General features: G+C 37.8%; 1 protein-coding gene across 1 annotated transcript in view; it reads right to left on the minus strand.

The window, feature by feature from the left end:
- The window catches only part of LOC104539737 (A disintegrin and metalloproteinase with thrombospondin motifs 20-like), a gene marked incomplete at both ends in the record, with an annotated part of 55,215 nt that extends 35,470 nt beyond the window's left edge, over positions 1–19,745 (minus strand). Inside the window, 4 exon segments of the mRNA XM_010183337.1 lie at positions 3,465–3,721; positions 7,265–7,427; positions 19,397–19,657; positions 19,660–19,745. Of these exon segments, the coding sequence (XP_010181639.1) occupies positions 3,465–3,721; positions 7,265–7,427; positions 19,397–19,657; positions 19,660–19,745 (767 nt within the window).
- Positions 19,746–19,984: the final 239 nt, after the last annotated feature.

Consider the following 19,984-nt stretch of genomic DNA (forward strand, 5'->3'; position numbering starts at 1 on the left):
ATGGTAGCTTGATTTGCATGGATCTGAGACACTACACAAAGAACAAAGCAAGGGAGAGTCAAAGCCATTTATGTGTCATCCAAGTTAGGAACCTGTCTTGAAAATGAAAAACACCAACTTTCATTTGTAATTGTAGTGCTTTAATATTATATTATAATGACATTTTATGATTCCACAGTCTTGCTGCAAGTTAAATGACGTAAATTGATGCTGTCTCAATCCTCAACTTGAATGCACGGCTGCCCCCTCCCATGCCTCAGCTCCAGTACTCACATGTCCAGGCAAACAGCCCAGTTCACCATCTCAGCTGGCCAACACAGCCCTACCACAGATGGGTTTACATGGCAAGTTTTCTATTCAGAAAGGCAAGACTACCAAGTTCTTGCTGCATGCAGGCAAAGAACAGATCAAGAAGGTTTTCACTACCAAAGTAACTATATAAGCAGTATCTTTCTTTAAAATATGCCATTAATCAGGTACCTGATTCAGAAGATGAGGACAGTACCTCAAAATGTAGAAGGAAACCAGATCTGATGAGGTTTTGGTGCTTATACAGTAAACTCCGGTGTCCTAACGAATTATTTCAGTTGCTAGGATCAAGCCTTTGTGTTAGGGACTTCAAACTGTCACAACGTAATGTGCCTAAGATAGAGTCTTCCAGTTACTAAATCTATTAAGAGAGTACCTACCGCCTGCTCTGCTGAGGCAACGCTTGGAGGAACACAAAGGAACACTGTGAGTTAAGTGATCACAGATTTTGCTATTATTTTATTTATCATTTCACATTAAATAATGCCATTCTTTACTGTATTTCAATACAAAAGTTTTGATGAAGCACAATGGCAAAGGTATTCCCTGTACTTTTCAACACATATTTCAGCCAGAACTAGTAAGTGTAAGTACTGCAAATACTCATCTTACCACAATTTATGCAATTTTAAAGAAATGGGAAAATGCATTCTAGTTACAGTTCAATGGGATTACTTGCACGCTGAGAGTTAAGCATTTTCAGGTTGAACTGGATGAGTGACAAGACACTTAAAACACTAAAAATATTTAGCAGTATATTTCACTTCTCATTTTCTGCTCATAAAACACTATCCTATAGCAGCAAGTTTAATTTGGTGACTTTGTTGATGCTTAAAAAAAAAAATAATGAAGAAAATAAAAGAAAAATGGTCTAGGATTTCAAAGGTTCTTCTGGGAGCTAGATTTCTAGGTTTCATTAAAGTTTAATGGGATTTACATGCTTAAACTTTTTAGGTTTCTTTACAATCCAAACCAAAACTGAATATCCTTAAAAGTTTCAGAATGATTATGAGTAAAGTGTAATGCTTGATTCATTTAAAATGCCAGCAAGCTGACCAAACACAAGTACCAGTTAAATTTAACAATCACAGCTATCTGTACCATGGCAGAAAGGATAAAATTTAATAGTTTCATTTCTTCCCTTTATGAGTAATGAAATAAGACTGATAATGGCTCTACTTCAAACACTAATAGGCTGTGGGTCAAAAAATGACCTACCTGCATACTGATGAATTCTAATACAGATTACATAGGAAAACAAATGACTCTTTGTTATTCTTCACTTTTATTACTAGTTTACTGAAAAATAACCACTATGCAGAAGGAGAAGGAAAACAAAATAAGAGAATGAAGACTGTATCTTCATATGAACTATTTGATTTGTTTGACAAAGTAATATATATGCGAATAGAGTGATGTCCAGATGACTTCCAAAGATCCCTTACAACTTAAATTATTCTGTGATACTATGACATTACTGAAATGCTTCAAGTAGAAGGGATGTGAGCTAGGATATGTATTCTTGGGGGATGGGGAGGAAATTTACTGTGAAGAAATTCTTTCAGAATTAAGATCCAATTTCGTATTTTTTTAAAAGTCTGCATTTATAAAAGCTAAACATTTCCAGAAATAAAGTCTTAACAAGCTATTGTTTCAAGATTACCATCAGAAGTAGCAGATGTACATAAGGAGAAAGAGCTGCCAGAAGATGCCAGCTATATATCTTCCTGAATACCACAGTAGATAAAGATATTAAACTCACATTAAAGATGTACTGGTTTATTGTTTGCCATTACCTCAAAGCCAGCAATTACTGCTCCAAGTCCTAGTTTTACAGCATAGATAGGTAAGTGCAAGAATGAAACCACAGGCTTTTTAGCGAAGAAATCGTATTCTTTCACTCATATACATATATATGTTAAATGCTAGTTCTTAAAAACAGTTCATATAGACTCTTTTTAGCAGCAATTGTACAATGCATATCCTATTTACCTAGTAGAAGTCCAATTCTGCAAGTAAAAAGACAAAAGAAACATTGCACTGTAAGGAACAGTGGTTGAACGCACAACATCCACAGATGCAGGAACAACGTTTATTCTTCAAGAACATCAGGAATTACATCAGCTATAATCACAACAGCACCTCATGAAAATCACACAATAAATGTTCCGTTTCACCTTGTTGCAAAGTTTTGTAAAAAAGCAGCTTCAATATAAAATAATGTTTTGACCACTTCCTTTTGGTTCTTAGCACAGTTCTGTATTAAAAAACTAACTTTATAAAAATCGGCATCTTTGGGACCAGTTGTTTCTAAAAGAGTTCTAAAGGAAAAAAAACTACCTTTCAATATTCATTTTTTAAATACATGAACTTTCAGACCTTTACACCACTGCCAGTAGAAAAACTCAGAAGATTTTATCTAATGTATGCTTATCTCCCTTAAAATTTCATTATTTTTCTTATAAATCGGTTGAAGAAAATTCCACCTTCTAAATTGAAGTATCTACATCTGTGTAATAGGTGGCAGCACCTCTACTGCCATCATCTGGCAATCCAGATATTAGAGTGATCAGAACTTACGTCAGTTGTCTACCACCACATTATCTACTGTCACTTCAAATACTATATTTTAGCACTTCTTTTCCTAAAAAATGGTTCAACAGATGTCATGGTAAACCTTCTGATTTTACAGAGGTTACTGCACTAGATCCTGAATCAAGAGAAGTGTCTTTTGGCTCAAGAAAGAGTTCAGCACAGAAAGAACTCACCGAAATGGTGCCAACTCAAAGTCTGACCCATATTAATTTGCAATTACTTGAAAAACTAGGATTACTATAACCAAACATTTTTTCAGAAAGCCTTTTAACCTCTGTCTGCTGTAATTAATCCATACGTTTAACTCACTGAAGCATAGGAATTCTTCTAATCCAACAGCAAATCAGGAAATAGGTCACGGCATTTCACCTACACACCTTACTGCATTAAACTGAAAAGATCCATAAACTGAAATTTTGGCCCTACTTTTTTATGCTTATGGAATCTTTCTTTTAATACAGAATCCAATCAAACCAGGAGACAGGTAAGTTGCAGAAGAGGAAAAAACCAGAACAGAAATAACTGAAATTGCTACTACTTATGAACTTAAGTTCACTTACTATTGACATCAGTGTAAGTATGTAGTGCTGTAAATTCTGCCCGTGGTGACGAACCATTTTGGTGTCAGCTGTGACCATCACTTCTACGTATCTTGGATAGGAAAGGAAACGCTTTTTCCTGAAATGTGGATTGCCACGATCCTCTATCGATAGGTTATTTAAAGCATACTCTAAACTGAGAGACTTCTGTAAAACATTACTCTCTTCATTTAAGCTGCTGAAGGTTGGATGTAGTAAAGTGCTCTTCAACTCTTTTTCTGTAAAGTAAAAAAAACATTTATTGTTGAATGCAGTTTCTAAATTTAAAAAAGAGAAAATGGCAAAAGTTGCCCAAAATAGACAAAACAAACTTATATTTAGGAACTTTTCAAGCAAAGCAGTGCAAGAATTAGAAAAAATACATTAAACACAGAAGGCTATACTAGGAGCATCAAATCAGACATCTTGTATATTATCATATAGTTCTATCATATATGGATTCATTGTTAAAAATTATTTAAGAGAGAGCAGTATAATCCAAATAGGCAGGCTGGAAAGAGACAAGGACTACAGCATAAGCAGTGCAACAAAGAAAGCACATTAATTAAACAAATGTTTTTTGGTTTTTTTTTTAAACACACAAACCTTTGACACCAACAGAATAAATCAGAACAAACCATAACACAGACTAGGTCTGAGTCCTGAATTCAAGTCCCTACTGACTTTTTCATTTATATAACATTATATTTATAGAAATATGGAGTTTACTTCATAAGCAAGTACACATCAAAAGCCTTCAGTGACTTCCTTGACAGCTTCCTTAATATTCATTATGTAGGATCAGGTTCTAAAGGAACTATCAAACCTAACCACATACCTCCAAACCAAGTACTGTAATACTTCAAATTATGCTGAAATACTTCACATTATGGGACCAGAGGTTTCTGGTGCTTGATACACAAAATCCATACATTGATCAGAGAGTCACCTCAGCCATAGCACCCATAAAATACTTAACCAAGAACCATGTTTGAATTCTCACTCCTCTCCAGAACTTAAGCACCTCACTACACACTTCAGCCTCCTCAGAACAAACCTCCCCGGTCCTTCTGGAAGCTAGATTTCCTCTTAAAAAGTAGCTGCCAAAGGATAAGTCTCCTAATCCTTTTATTCTAATGATTCAGTGACTACAGCACTGACTCAGGAATTCAGAGATCCTAACTCTGTCACCTCCAACTCGAAAGGATTTAAATCTATGCATTACATATTTCAAGGGAAGAGCCCTGATCCATAAACTTGAAGCTACTTTTGACAGGTCAATAGTCTGTCCTCTTTAAAAGTCTGCTGAGTAATTGCCTAAAAGTCAGACACAAAATACAGCTATAATTGCAAAAACTAATTGCAATAACAATGACTAGGGGAGAATTTGGGGACTGTCTTTGAAAGCAAACTTGTACGTGAGTACCTATGTACATAAGATGTGTCCAGACTGAGTTTGATGCACTGACTAGAACTGGATGAGGCAATCTCAGATGCATGTTATCTTCACTAGGTCACAGAAGATGTCTGAGATTTCAGAGTACTGGCAAAATGGGAAACAGTATCTATATTTAAAGTGTGAGTTTAAAGACTACCTAAATTTATAGACCAACCAAGACAAATTCAATACCAGAAAAAAGCAAGTTAATTTTTGTTTATAAACACCAGAAATCAACAAGTGGGTGAGTAATAACTATCATATTTATCAAAAACATATTCTAGCAAACTCGATGATCTGTATTGAGAAAAACGGGATTTACGGATAGAGGAAATGCAGCAGATGTCCTGACTCGAGTGAGGCTTGTACCAGGGTTTCCAACTAATTTTTCATCAGTAATTTAGTTTAGAATAAACTAGTACAAAGTGAGGAAAAGATGAGTTAGACAATTTTAGAAGTAATTTTCATGTTCCAGATGTATTGAATGCTATGCCTCTCCATATCTTCTGTCAAGGCTCACTTACTAGATGTAAAAGAAACTCTCATGATCACAAGTACTGTTAGATATATTCTGTTCCTCCTTGAAGAAAGGATGTGAATATCGAGGCAAAACTAGCATTATAGGAGACAAATCTCTTCTTCAGGACAGAAATATAACACAAGGTTTTTCTCCCCCCAGAATGACAGTAATCCCTGGCTCACAATCTTTTGTAGTTGCTCCAATAAATGAAAAGGGATAAAACAACCACATTCTTAATGCCTGGAGCCTTTTTCTCATAGTACGTTGCATATGAGAATTCTATTAATAGAAACAATGTAAAAAAACCCCACCAAAACAAACCACACAAAACCTGAAAGATCTCTACTTTGGTTCAGTACATATTATTCATCATTAAAAAAAGAATCGTGAATAACAACACTTGCTTGAGTTTCAAAATACTAACTCCTTGTTCTGCTATGAACATCAATGAATAGACAGCATCAGCTTCATAAAATAGAGCTGAAGCAAAGAAATACTTTTCACCAAAGTTTGTTGAATGCAAGATGATCATAATGGTTGCTTTCTGGCCTTAGTATCTATGGAAAAGCAGAATTCTCAGCATATTGTTTCTTAGTATAAAACATGCTTTAAGAATTTTCCAAAATTAAAAACACTAGCCACCCAAGCTACACTGTTATTTTTGCAAATTATATCTTCAAAACAGCTGGACAGATATTCCTTAAGAAAATAAAAGTGCAAATTTTATTTTCCTTTTCTTCAGTTAGTCATATTTATGCATTCAGCCTTGCTTAAACATTCCTGAAGTGGAAATATATTCAAAATGCATAAATGCAGATTTCAACCCCATGAAAGGTATAAAATTTTAATTAGACAGGATGTTTCTCAATGCCAAACCGAACCAAATTTAAGCTGCTTTCTCCTATTGTGACTCTCCACCTATTTGTGTTTTCTTTGAAGCCAAACAAATGAAGCCCATATGCTTCTATCAAAAGCAAAAGAAAAGCATTTATTATGTCACCAGGCTTAAAAAAAAATATCGTTTTCAACACAATGAAAAATATTTTTTAAATGGCACTAGTATAATAGTAAAGATTAAAAAGTTAATTAATTAAAAATTGCTCAGGCAGGATCTTCAAAGTCTTCTCCACCATTACATCCCAAAGCAGATGGTATCTTGGTGTTTAGAATTAGTTTATGGACACCTACAATTTCTAATAAATCCTTTCTAATCCCACTCTTTTGTCTAGTTTTTGTACTTTGATAGTAGCTGCAGGTCCCTTTCTCACATCATACTATTTTCTGACTACAAAGATCCATGCATAACTATGAAAAACAACTACTGAAAGTTTTCTGTCCCACTAAAAACCGTATTAAAGTACAGCACTTCCTACTTACCACTCTATGGTATTAATAAAGCTTTTTTTGTCTTTCATAGTCACTTCCACTGCATATGTTCTCTCTCAAGTTACTCTGCTTAATGATTAACCTATTCACTTTGAAGCCATGAAAGTACAACCATTCAACAACTCCTGTGGACCTACTCTTGAAATGTTCACATATAGGTGAAGACATCGGTGTAAAAGTAAACCCACAGTGAAGTTCTTGCAATATCATGATTTTTAATTTTTTTTTTTTTATATACACATTTAGTCCCACATTTGAATCAGCCACTAGTAGGAACAAAAAAAAAGCGAAGACTGCCAAGCCTACGTGAAAGAAACATGTAGGTTGCAATGGAACAATCTGGAGATAAATACTGTTTGTGAAAACTAAATCTTGCTTTTTTTTTTTTAACATCTGACATTTGAAGAAGTCACATTGAAATTTAAAGTATGACTATACCTGAAACCTCACAAGGTTTATGGGATTTCTGATACTTTTTTTTAGGTTCTTCGTGCCTGTATATAAGATGTGGTTTGTTATGCTCATCTTCATGTTCACCTCCATCCGCTTTCATCAGAGGTTCTAAAAAATATTCACCATCATGTGCCTTAAAGGTGCCCATCTGAAAGTAAGAGAAGTAATTGGTTTATTTTCCACCAAAAATATTGATATAAAAATAATTTTCATTGAAATAATAAATTATTTTTGGTAATATTTTGAAATTAATTGAAGTAAATTTACATGTGAGACAGAGGAAACGTCAGTGGAAGTTGGAGAAGGAAGCTTGATGGTAAGGCAAAGAGAAGTTTGCTTTCAGAGACTTGTCCCCCCAGCTAACTCATAAAGGACTATCTTACATACTAACAATGTATCATAGATAATCACTACACAGACAATCTAGGAATAACCAAGCAGGACCAGCTGAGAACTGTGCAAAGGGGAGCAGAGGACATAACAAAATTCAGGATTTGTGTTGTCCAAATTTTAGACTGATTTGTTGCCTTATGTCCTTTACATAATTTATGTAATATCTTTCTTCTAAAATTGCATGTTGCCCATAGACTGTTTTTCATAGAAACAGTGTTAACCTGATACTCTTTTTAAAGACTTTGAAATGAGTTCCAGGAATTCAAAGTTGACAGTTTCATTAATGCATTCTTCTCCTCGCATTTCCCCCCCTCCCCATCTATAGCAGACACACATGGGTAACTATGTAATGGGAACCAAAGGAACTTGATTATTAACAAAAGCACTGGCACATGTACAAAGAAAAGAACAAAAATTAAGCTCCTTTCCCCCGCCCCCCACTCCATAATCCATTCAATTATGAAACCCTAAAACAGAATCTCTTCTTTCCCTCTGCACTGCTAACCAAATTCAGTTTCCTGTGGCTTAAGTACCTTATTTCAGGAGACGCTGAGGAGGAAAAACCAACGTCAACTTTGAAACTCAGGATTACAGAGAGTGCCAGAGAAACATACGCAAGAAGTGACAATATTTTTTTTCAAGCAACCTACAAATAGTCTTTTAAAATCTGCTGCAGACTACCTTAGTGTCCAGAGTATTGTGCTGGAATTACAACATCCCCTCAAATTTGGGATCCTTCTAGCAGTTACCAGTTTTCTGCGTTTAAAATTCTGTTAGGCTTCAGACACATGTCAGATTATCTGTAATCTTGCTCAATACATGGCATACATATCATCCAGAATTACAGTTATTGTAAACCCACTGTGATTGGATCTTCTGCACTATTTTACTCCCCTCCTACTCCTAATAGCTAAAGCAGATATTCTGTATGTTTCTTTAATGGCTTTTCCAACTAACAGGCTCTCAGATTTTACCAAGAAATGGCTACAGCTACAACAAGCATACCAATTATGACAATAATAGCACAGAAATAAAAAGAAAAAGAGTTTGTGCTACATTTCAAAGCAAACTCATCTTCCAGAATATCAGACTTCCACTGGAAAAGATGAACTGCAAGAACAAGGCTATATTTTTCTACCATTTCACGCTCCAAGGAAGAAAAATAATCACTAAGACTTATGTTTTTGAGTGAGTTTGATCACTTTGAAAATTCCACTCAGACTCCTGACCCCATACTTAAACAACCAAGTGCCACCAGAGGAAAAATCCTATCCAGGAATTCAAAACCGTGTTCATGTGCCATTATCCTGTCCAGTGGATTGCGAAGAGTCAACATGAGGCATCATGACAGATGTAAGTCAATCTAGGACTGATGATACTCCAAAAGACATATTCCTGCCTTGCTCCTTCTTTAGAGATGTACTCTCACACTTCTTTTTTTATGCACTAGCAATGGAAATCACGTACACTGTATACCAACTCCTTTGTGCAGTTAAAAATCTATGCCTCCTACCAAAGATATATTAAATATATTTCCCAGCTGAAATAGCAAAGGTCACCTGGAACAGAGAACCATTTTTCCTGGGAAAAAAGCAACTTTGTATCAGCAAGAGTTTACTATAAAACCAGACCATCAAGCAACTCAGAACAGTGCTCTGAAGTCTGCTTATCAAGCTGAGCCTAACCATGAACACACAATATAAACTGCCTGGCAGCATCTGTGGCTCAACTTCCATGACTCTATAGTTAAAGCATCCCAATCACAACTGATACATGTATCTTCACTGAAATCCAGAGTCCTGTGCTAAAAAAAGACACACTGAAGTCTTCCGGGGAGGGGGAAAAACAAAACAAAAAAAGCAGGCAATTCTCCCCTTTAACTGATACTCAGAAGTAGCAGTAACTGTGCTCATCTTCACAATAAGTAACTAGAGGAATTGCCTAAAAAGCGAAAGAATGAAAACTCCTTCAATATACCCAAGAAAATACAAAACACACCATAAACTTACAGCCAAAAAGTTAGAGAGCTGGAGGAGAAGAATCTTTTATTATTTTTCACAACCTCAGAATTTTTCTTAGTTTTTTGTTTTAAATCAAAAGATTAATACAAGAAGGCACAATAGTCTCCTGAAGACTGGAGAACCCACCTTTCCAGACACTTGAGCTGACTATTTTAGAAGAACAGAGAGAGCTAGGCTTCCCATCACTTGCTCACTCTCTGGCCCACTGCTTCTTGCACAGCAGGCATTGAGCTTGAAGCCACCAATTCCAATCCTTTAAATTCTCTATGAAGACTAAGGCTGGATTTTAATTAGCTACACGTGGTTATCTCCTCATTTTCCTAACACATAGGTCTACAAAAATTCAGCTACCAGCTACATGGTTTGTTTTCATAGTGCTTAATTCATGAAAGTGATACTTAAGCTGGTAGCAGACCCTGCTGGTACAAATGAAGCTGTTACTGTGAGTTTGGCACACGAGGAAAAGGTCCAAAAGATTCAAATTAAAAATACTTCTGGTAAAACCAAATAAACCAAAGTCATTTGGATGTACAGGGGCAGGTTGCTGAAACAGGAGCCCAAGCATTTGCAGGAAATGAAATCAGAAATGAACTGGATTTATTTATCATCTACAGATGCCTCTCAAATCATATAATAAGAAATCTGCCTGAAACAGTCTATTTCTGTTCTCAGATAAAGAGGTAAAAGTACATTTAAAAGATATCTTCAGTAGAAGCAGAGTACAAAATTGAAAACAGTCCCTTGCACATCATAAATAAGTGGCCCAAAGAGGGAGTGCTACCCAGGACTATGCATATGCATAGATTTGAGGAAATTTATGAGAAAACCCACATGAGAAGAATAAATTATTTCTGGGATTTAAAATGCTTTGGATGAGTTAGACACTTTATATTAAATCAAGGTTAAATGGATCAACACAGCTATTCATTATATATGGTATGTCTCAGTGTTTTAAAGTGGCTTAAACCGGTATAGTCTTAATCAAGGTATTTGCTCTATTGCAAGAGCAGTAGAAATAAATATTGCAGAATTTATGGTTAAAGTATGTACCATGCGCATATACGAATTACATCCTTGTGTATCATGGCAACTTCGTAGAACGCATGGTCTCAGAAATGTGGAATTAATCTGTCCAACAGCTAAGTTGGAAAGGTTTCAGAAAAATGCTAAAAGAACAACTGAAATTCTGGAAAACGCGACTCTCAAGTGGCAGATTCCCTCCCAGGTAAGCTCCAGTCCTATCCTCAAGTATTTTTCATGCCCTCGTGGTACAGCTTCTTAATTCAAACTCAAAAACCTGCAAGTGGTTTACAGCAAGAGCACTTCCATGATCAAAATGAATTACAAAATCCCTTCCTGTTACATTATTCTCTTACCTCCTCCCTTCCCTCCCCCTTGCGTTAATTCAAAGCTCTTTTGAATCATGTGAGAAGCCCTTCACCCTTTTCTTCCTGCTCCACTGTTACAATGTTTTCTAATGAAAGACTTAAGCACAGCTTAATTAGTTCACTGAAGAAAGAAGTATTAGAGGTTATCTGATCATGGTACACTGCCAACATCTGGAAAAGATACTACTACTGGAAGATAATTCAGCTAGAAACACAAGAGGTGGTGGTTCCAAGCTAATGTACTAACTAAAACTAGAGCTAAAACAAGAGAAATAAGAAAATAGCAATAAAATAATAACACACCAGATAAGCAACAGGGAAGAAATACCTAGCGATAACCAAGTGTATTATGGGGGAATACTTTTTTTAGAAGTGACTGAAAGCAACATTGTATTTGAAGTTCTTAGAGAGAAACAGAATAAAATGCTAAAAGCTTATTACAGAAAAAAAAAATCTTTCACTGTAAGTTTAACTATCATCTAACTGCATCTCCTTACAAATTCTGCAATGATAAGCTTTCCTGAGTAGATAGTAATCACACCTTTAGCACACTTAATCACATCTTGAACAGAACTGATGAGGCCCCCCACCTATGCTCAGAAGTGTCTGGAAAGGCACCTAATCACTGGTTAAACAATTAAATAATTCCAGACTGGAATTTAAATTCCATGTAAACTCCTAAAGGGATCTTACCTATTTGTATGTTTAGGTCACACCTGATCTTACCATGCTGATAACCATAGTACTGGATCCAGTGTCTTTACTGCCAATTCACTTTCACTCAGGAACACACACAATCAAAAAAAAATAAGAAGGAAAAAGCTATTTCCATTTTGCATAATGCATAGGGGAAAGAATATTCTTGCAGGAAGTATAGATCCTGGCTCTAGGTACTCTGAACATCACTTTGTAAGGCTACTGTAGGCAAGAAAGTCTGGCTGAAGCCTGGTAAAAATGGTATTCCAGGAGTTTCTAAATAAAATTCGTAACAAACCAGCTAAAAGCAGATAATTTGAGAATGGTACAGTAACAATCACAAAGACAGCTGGAAAGAGCGGAGGATCATGGCAATTAACAAGATTCATTGGAGTGGAACAATTTACCTTTATATACAATTCACAGTGAACAAAATAGACAAGTCAATTAAAAATTATGCATAGCAGCTTTTGTCATAGATATATACTTGGAGATTTCATTATGGAAAAGCAGCTATTCTGCAATACCTGTTAAAATATATATACATGAAGGGATTTTTTTTGTTTGGTTGCAAGGTTTTTGAGGGATTTTTGCCTTTTAGGGGTTTTGGTTTTAACACAAATAATCGTCAAGCTCAGTATTCCCACAGAACACAGACCTCGGGGATTTATACACTTAATACTGGAGGAAACTCCATCATATAACTTTGTTTGTCTCAGTAGATGTCAAGCAAATGTACATTTGCAACTTATCTCCATTTAAAGAGAACTTCCTAGCTTTGATGTTTTTAAGTACATGCAGAACCACCTTTTTCTCTCAGTGGGAGATGAATAGCTTTGAAAAGTCCTTTCAACCTCACATTCACAGTCAGGCAGTTATCACTCAAGTACACACAAGGTACAGCTAGATTTTCACCTGTTTTAGTCAACCACACAGTAAGTTACCTTGAGTACTTTGGTCAATATGTGCATACCCAGCAGGTATGACCTGTTCTCAATGTCTAACTTCGCTACCATCATCTTGCCATTTTCTACATGAGAGTATGTCTGAAACAGAATAACAGACTAGTGCAGACAGGTTATCTCATGTGGGAAGCCTATCTGTTCCTCAAGAGTACAGTTTCCTGAGATCCATGTCTGCTCACTGTTGACAGTCACCAGAGGCTGGAAGCATAAAAGAAAAAGGCATTTTGCACACAATTTCAGTAATATAGCTCATTTAGTGACAGCAAAGGGCTGTTATGTTGTGTTCTCTCCCCTCCCCTACAACCCATAACTTTCGTTCATGCACAGTACCTTCTGTGTACTTCCTGGAAGACAGATAGATAGATAGATAGATATAGATATACAGACACACAGACACACACACACATATGTAAGTAAATCCAACTTCCTGTGGCTGCCCACAGCTTTCCAGCAAATTCACCTGTGACACATAAACCCAAAACGAAGAAAAAGAGATTGCAGAACTCCTGTAAAGGCAGTGTAAAGAGCAGGCTGCAGCCATCAGAACAGTTGATCTGGCAAAGGGAATGTGCTCAACCAGCTGCAGGGAAGAAGGCAGCCAGACACGGGATGTGAACAAAACCCAGGCCAGCGATGGCTGAGCACCCTTGATATAAACATTAAACAGAATGGGACATGCATGCAGAATTTGTGGTGAAAAGGGAGATGCATACTCAGATCCTACTGTTTCTGATAGACATTTTCTGTGACAGACCTCAGCTGAACAACTCACAACCCCATATATTTTCTCAGTCTACAATGGCAATTACCACCTGTATTTGCTGATCTGTGTTGGTTCATGTGTAAAAGCACAGCATCTGTGGAGGTATTTTCAGGAGAAGCAGAGATGTAAAAAGCTTAGGGATAACGTACTGAGGATGTTTCAGGTTTTTTGCAACAGCTGCAGGTGGGAACCCAAGCAGTCTTATTATTTTAAAGCAAAGTGTGTTATGAATATTTATTTTGCCAAGGCAGGCAGGTAGAAATTGACTCTGGGATACAGGATCATATTCAAGTAAATTCAAATGTTATGGTCCACTCTCAGATGTAGGCAAAAAAGACATCTAATGTCTACAAAGCTAAAAAGAGATGAGATGACAATAGTAAGAGCAAGGTGTCATCCATCCTGTGACCATCACAGCAAGATTGGGAAGACTTCAGGCAAGTGCAGTCATTAAAATAGACTGCTGTTGAAAAATGCTAGATCAAGTGTTACAGAAGTGGAAATATTTAAAAATTGGTCCTGCTTGTGCGAATGCATATTGGGGAAAAGGTAATAGGAAAACAAACCAAAGTAAATGAGATAAAAAATTGTAAATGAAATTAAGTCAAGAGCAAAAGAATAAATAATCAGGGAAAGTGGCAGCAAAAGGAAAAATAAAATGAAAAATTCAAATTAAGCAATCAAGTACAAAAATCTTTATTTAGATCTTTTCTAAAAGAGAAGGTAGAGTTTGGTCTACGTCCAGACTCTTTTTTTTTTGTTCTGTTTAGTTATTAAAAAACCAACAGCTAAAAGAAAGAACATTTTATCTTTTACTTGCAAAGTCAGTCCTTACATTTGAAACCATTTTGTGCTGGTGACAGAGAGAACAAATGCATAGGATGATAATGGAAGCACTGAAATTTTTTACTGTTCTACTGCAGAGATACAAGGCTTGAGCCTCACCTTATATATCTATATGACAAGTGAAACCTGAAATATTAAGTGAAAGTCATCACATCAGCCAGTCAGTGGCATTAAGGCTTAGTTTGTCCTAACAAGAATTGACTGACTTGAGTTGACATTTTAATATGATTTTTTCCTAGCTTATGATGGAATCTCTACATTATGATACAAATCTATAAAACATAGTATGTGGTTTATGGATGCTCATAGGTTTATAAATATGAACTGAATGCTGAAAACTAACCCACCTTTCAGATACAGAAGGTAACTTTTTTTGAAGTGACAGCCTGTAAGTTAAAGCATTAAGTTATGTGAAGGTAAGCGTATCTTCCAGTCACAAGTGTGAAAGCTTTCTTTGGAAAAGTGGATCCAGTGTGTAGTTTAGTGTCATTGCAGTTATTACTACTGAGCAACACAAAACTGGTGAGCAAATATCTGGAGTCTGTTACCTGCACTAGATCTCCACAAGAAATTAGATGCTGGTGATAGGAGCACTAGCTTCTAGCAAATTTGGGGGTTTGTTTTTGTTTTGTTTTTAAACTAAACAATTAAAAGTTACACTTCATTGAAATAAATTCCCGGACTGCTCCTTTTCCTGAAAGGGAACCACTGCAGTCATCCACAGCAGCAGACAGAACTGTTTTCAAAATCTCTCTGAAAGGTGATCCGCTGACCCATATTAGTAGAAAAATAAACACAACCTCTTGCACTGAGGAAATTCTGAAGATCCACACTTAGGTTCATAATCTTGCCATTCTCCAGCCAAAAGTAAGCTTGATGTGCAGTAACGGAGTGTTACCAAGGGGGTTCCTTGAGCTCCTGCAGAAGGAATTTGTCATGCAGACCTCATTACACTTCAGGAGCTACATTACAACAAAGCAGTGTCGCCTTCCTGGGCAGCAGAAAGCTGATAGCAAATTCATGCAAGAAGAGATTCAGGTGTATTTTTCTACTCCTAACTTTTGCCAGTCAGTGAGCATGTGAAATTGCTCTATACACCAGAGACTGTACCCCCAAAAAGATGTACATTTCCTTCTTTCTTATTTTCCCCACCTTTCCCTCTCTCACAGTAGAGTCACATAAATCACCTTTGGCACTTTCTCCCAGCTCACAAAAACTGATTTTAACTAACCTCAGCATCAGTCAACACATTCCTGACCTCCATGAAAGAACACCCGGCTTCTCAAAGGACTGAAATTGTTTTTACAGCATTCATTCAGGATTAAAACAAATAAAAAATAAAGCTCCTTTCTTCAGTCAGGAGCCTGCTAGGAATTGAAGGCTCATTCTAGTTATAAGTGGTGATGGCTCCCTCATATTAAGATACTTTATTGACTGGTTCTTGCTTGTATTTGGCAATAAACTTGTAAGTTGTATGTTCTCGAAAGTGAAATGTTTTGGTTTTTTTTTAATTTTTTTTTTTACTTCTTTGATTTTGCTGTCTGGATAGTTTGAGAGGTCTCTTTAATCTACATACATTCAAGGACATCCTCAGCAGATCTTATTTCCCACGTCTATAGGAAGCTATAATTGACCAATGCAGTAAAAGTAAAAAAAAATGGCATAGAACTTAGGAAAATAAAGTAAAATAAAGTGTGACATTTCAAAAATTATTCAAAAGATGAAAGAAATATGCCTGTATGGGATCAGATGTTCAATGAGGCACCCAGGCCATCACTCCAAATGACCTTCTGCCTTTGACGGCATCCCAAACTTCCCTAATTACACACTCCCTCCTTGCAATTACTACAGACTCCCCGCTGACCTTCTAACCTCCCTTTGCCATTTGCATCCCTGAACCCAGAGCATACTCCGAAATGTAACACAACAAAACTGCATACAGGGTGTCAGGAGCCATTAAGCAATGGTCCATGGGTACTCTGGGCTGTACATGCTCTTGGCACACTCAGAAAAAGGCTTAACTGAGGGTGAAAAGAGAAAGCAGAGTTTGAAGGGGAGAGTGCACTCAACTTGAGAAAGCCAGAAAGAAGAGAATGAACTTGGAAAGCAGGAGCGAAGCTGTGAACAAAGGCAGCACAGAGCTGGGGGAGAGATGCCTACAGGATGAAGTGAAGTAAGTACCTGGTCCAACCTCAGATCACGCAGGCACATCTTCAGAGCCATTTTTAAAATTCCATTGTTGTTTCCTGTACCTTTTTTACCTAAGTCCACATCCTTTTTTCCTCTCTAGCTTTTACAGCATTGGTCTACAGCAATCATCTTATATACACAAAGCTGGAAAATAAAATTATACCTAATAGTTTGAAGCAATTTCTCTATTTTAATTTCCATATACCAAGCTCAGTTTCAGCATTGATCCTACAAAGAGAAGGGATTTTACTTCAGATAAGTACAATACAGTGCTACTGAGTGACTAGTCTAGTCTCTACTGTCTCACTCACACTAAATAGTATCTTACCTCAGCAGCGGCTCCACTTAAATCTTTGCACATATTCATGAAGCATGGTACTGTACAATAAAAGAGCAATAACTGAGTAGCTTATCTTTGCAGGAACATTTGTTGAATGCACAAAACTACGCAGTTTTAAAAGCCTTGAGAAAAAAGAAATATTTTTACTAACTTTTGAGGGTATCCCCACCTGGGAGTAAGGAATCCATTCAAGGAAGCCAAGATCTCATAGGCAAGTTTCACCTGCCCTCTATCTCCCTCCTCCTCTCAGCTCCAGAAAAAGTTGTCTCCCCTGGCAGTCGCAGAAAAAATGTAGCATTTACTTTGAATCCATGAGGATAAGGAAGAAGATTAGGCTGAAGAGTTTGAGTCATGTTGGAGGATACTCTGTGCAGATATAGGCCACCAGCAGGCTATGACCACCTCTTCGTTCCCACACAGTCCCTCTGTGGGAAACTTCAGACAGATCCAACAAGAACTGCACCAGCACCCATGCAATGCTCTCCTACCTCCTCCGAAAACCTCACCAGCTTCATTAGCAAGGGGAAAGCAGTCACAACACTGGGTACGCTACATACCCTCTGTGTCTGACTGGGCAGAAGGTGAAGTGAGCAGCAAGAGAAGGTCCCGAGAGCACTGGGACAGCAAGAGCTTTGCTGGTGGCTCAGACCAAGCACTCTGTCAGCCAGGCAATGGCTGAGGACATGAAGTCCAGCTGCAAGCTGCAGTGGAAGTTCACAAAGGTCATCTAGGAGAGGCAAAGGCTCAGTTTAAAGGCACTGAAGGATTTCTGAGTGGAAGCATACATGATGTAGACTGTAATACACCAGCCAAGTAGGGAGAAAGAGACAAGAGAAGTGAGACGTTCAAATTACTACTGAGGAGAGGGTCTTGCACTGAAGAGTTCAAGAACTCTAAATAATAGGCAGTTGAGACAACTTTTAAATGCAGTAGGTACACATTTTTTCAGAAAAAAATATTTTGGTGCACTTATCCCTTCAAGTAATGAAAAGTGATGGTTGGCAGAGACAGAATGAAAAGAGGCAACAAAATTTATGAGAAGGTTTTAAAACAACTCCTTTTCATTCTGTGTAGAGTATGACGCTATTCTCAATGTCATGGTATATAAGCATCTACTAAAACATCAAACAACATGGAGGAAATAAAAAAGATAGTTGTGATTCCTCCTCTTTCCTACTCTCTCTGCACATTAGGAGTACAACATATTGAGGTGCTGGTATATGTTTGCATTGGGTTTTGTATAATCCAGACAAGAACCAATGGCAGCTACTCTTAAAGGAAGATATATAGACAAAACTTTGATTAATACAGAATTACTGTTTTCGAACGCTTGTTTCTCAAGTAATTTCCAAGGACGAGCCCAAGCCTACAGGCCTTATCTCGAAGACAAGGTGCCAAGTATTCACATACCCAAGAATAAGCACTAGCCAACAGAGGTGTCTCTCTCAGGTACCAATTATTTCTGATCCTTTCTTCCATCATATGTGACACCTTCTTTGAATTCGCATTACACCCTTCTTCATGCATCCAGCTAACTCCTATTTTTCTATGGGCTACTAGAAAGAGATCAGTATATGAAGCTGGATGTTTTCAGTTCCCAAAAATGAAAGTCTTGCACCTTCACTTTCCTGAGTGACTGCAAAAATACATGGAACAACCTCAACTTAAATTCACAGTAATATTTACAACATCATAGTCTTAAAGTGTGCATGTTCTCAGCAACTCAATAAACAGTGACGTGGGAAAGCATTAGGTATCAGCCTTCTTGTTTGTACACACAAAACTATAAAATGTAGCAACACAGTGCAACTGTTTTGACAGACAATTGTGTGATACTATTTCTTCACTATTGCTTTGGAAGACATGAGGAACGCTGTCAAGGGGTAAGAATGTATATTAATGGAGTTTTGATTTTTTCTTTTTTTTTGCTCAATTTAGTTCCCAAGAACCACTTTACAGACGCACTCCCACTGAAGTTAGTAGGAAGTTTTGCATTAACTTCTAACATAAACGTGATTAGAGAGCACTGCTGCACACCTGTTGGAACATGACACACCTCCACAGCACTGCTGAGAGAAGAGAAACAAAATTATCAACACCAGTTCTCCTCTCATCATCTCAGGTACCATTATTCCTCACTTATAACTGCACAGTATCTATAACGCTACAAACACACAACTGATGCCAACTAATGGCATCATTTTATCACAACAATAGCTTACTGTGTTTCTGTGGCATGCTTTTGATGTCCGTTATAATGCTTTTGATGTCAGGAGTTACATCAACCAACTCTATTACAGGCCAGCAACAGAGCCTTTGAAAGCAGCATTTGTACATCCCGCCAAAAAAGTATCATCATGACTGCAAGCTGCCGATGCCAAGATATTTCATGACCAACTACTTGGAATGATGCCCGACAATTTCCAGCTCAGCTCTGCAGCAAAGGCATCCCACTACATTTCTTTCAGGGAGAAGAACATGAATGGAAACAGGAGGCAGTAACCAACTTGCTTACCAAGCCACCACAGATGCTGAAGACAGCCATGTGAGTCTCCTGTGCATTGACATGCCCACGGTAGAAACAGTGGCGCAAATCAGGGGAGGACTGCTTCTGTGGGGCCCCTATGTGCACCACAGCGTACTGAGCAGCAACAAAGCTGGCTTCAGCACTGAGGTTGAGCTGGAAGACCTGCCCGTATGCACTGAGCCGGTAATGTGTCCGGAAAGCAGCGGGCTCCAGTGGTGCCTCCAAGCTCCTTTTCCTCCTGCAAAAAAAAAACGCGTGTGAGGGAAAACTTCTCCAAATTCATTCACTCGCACGGGTGTGATTATTTCGTAGGAGGAGAGCTGCTTCACCAAGGTCTCTGCAACAGAAAGCGACAGGCTCACTCTAATGCACAAGCACAGAGGCAAGCTTCACCCGCAGCCGCACGGCTCCTGACGGGGCACTCCCTGGACTACCCCGGGGTCCGGTGACAGCAGCGGGGAAGGAGGAGGATGAGAGTGGGCTGCCTCCAGCACTCCCAGGCAGATCCCACTCCGGCCTTCCTCCGCCTGGGCCCCACCACCCGCACCGCGGGGCGCCTCCCGTCCCCGTTGGGCA

This window comes from Mesitornis unicolor, unplaced genomic scaffold (genome assembly GCF_000695765.1).
Source record: "Mesitornis unicolor isolate BGI_N332 unplaced genomic scaffold, ASM69576v1 scaffold24224, whole genome shotgun sequence".
In the NCBI taxonomy this organism is placed as follows: Eukaryota; Metazoa; Chordata; class Aves; order Mesitornithiformes; family Mesitornithidae; genus Mesitornis; species Mesitornis unicolor.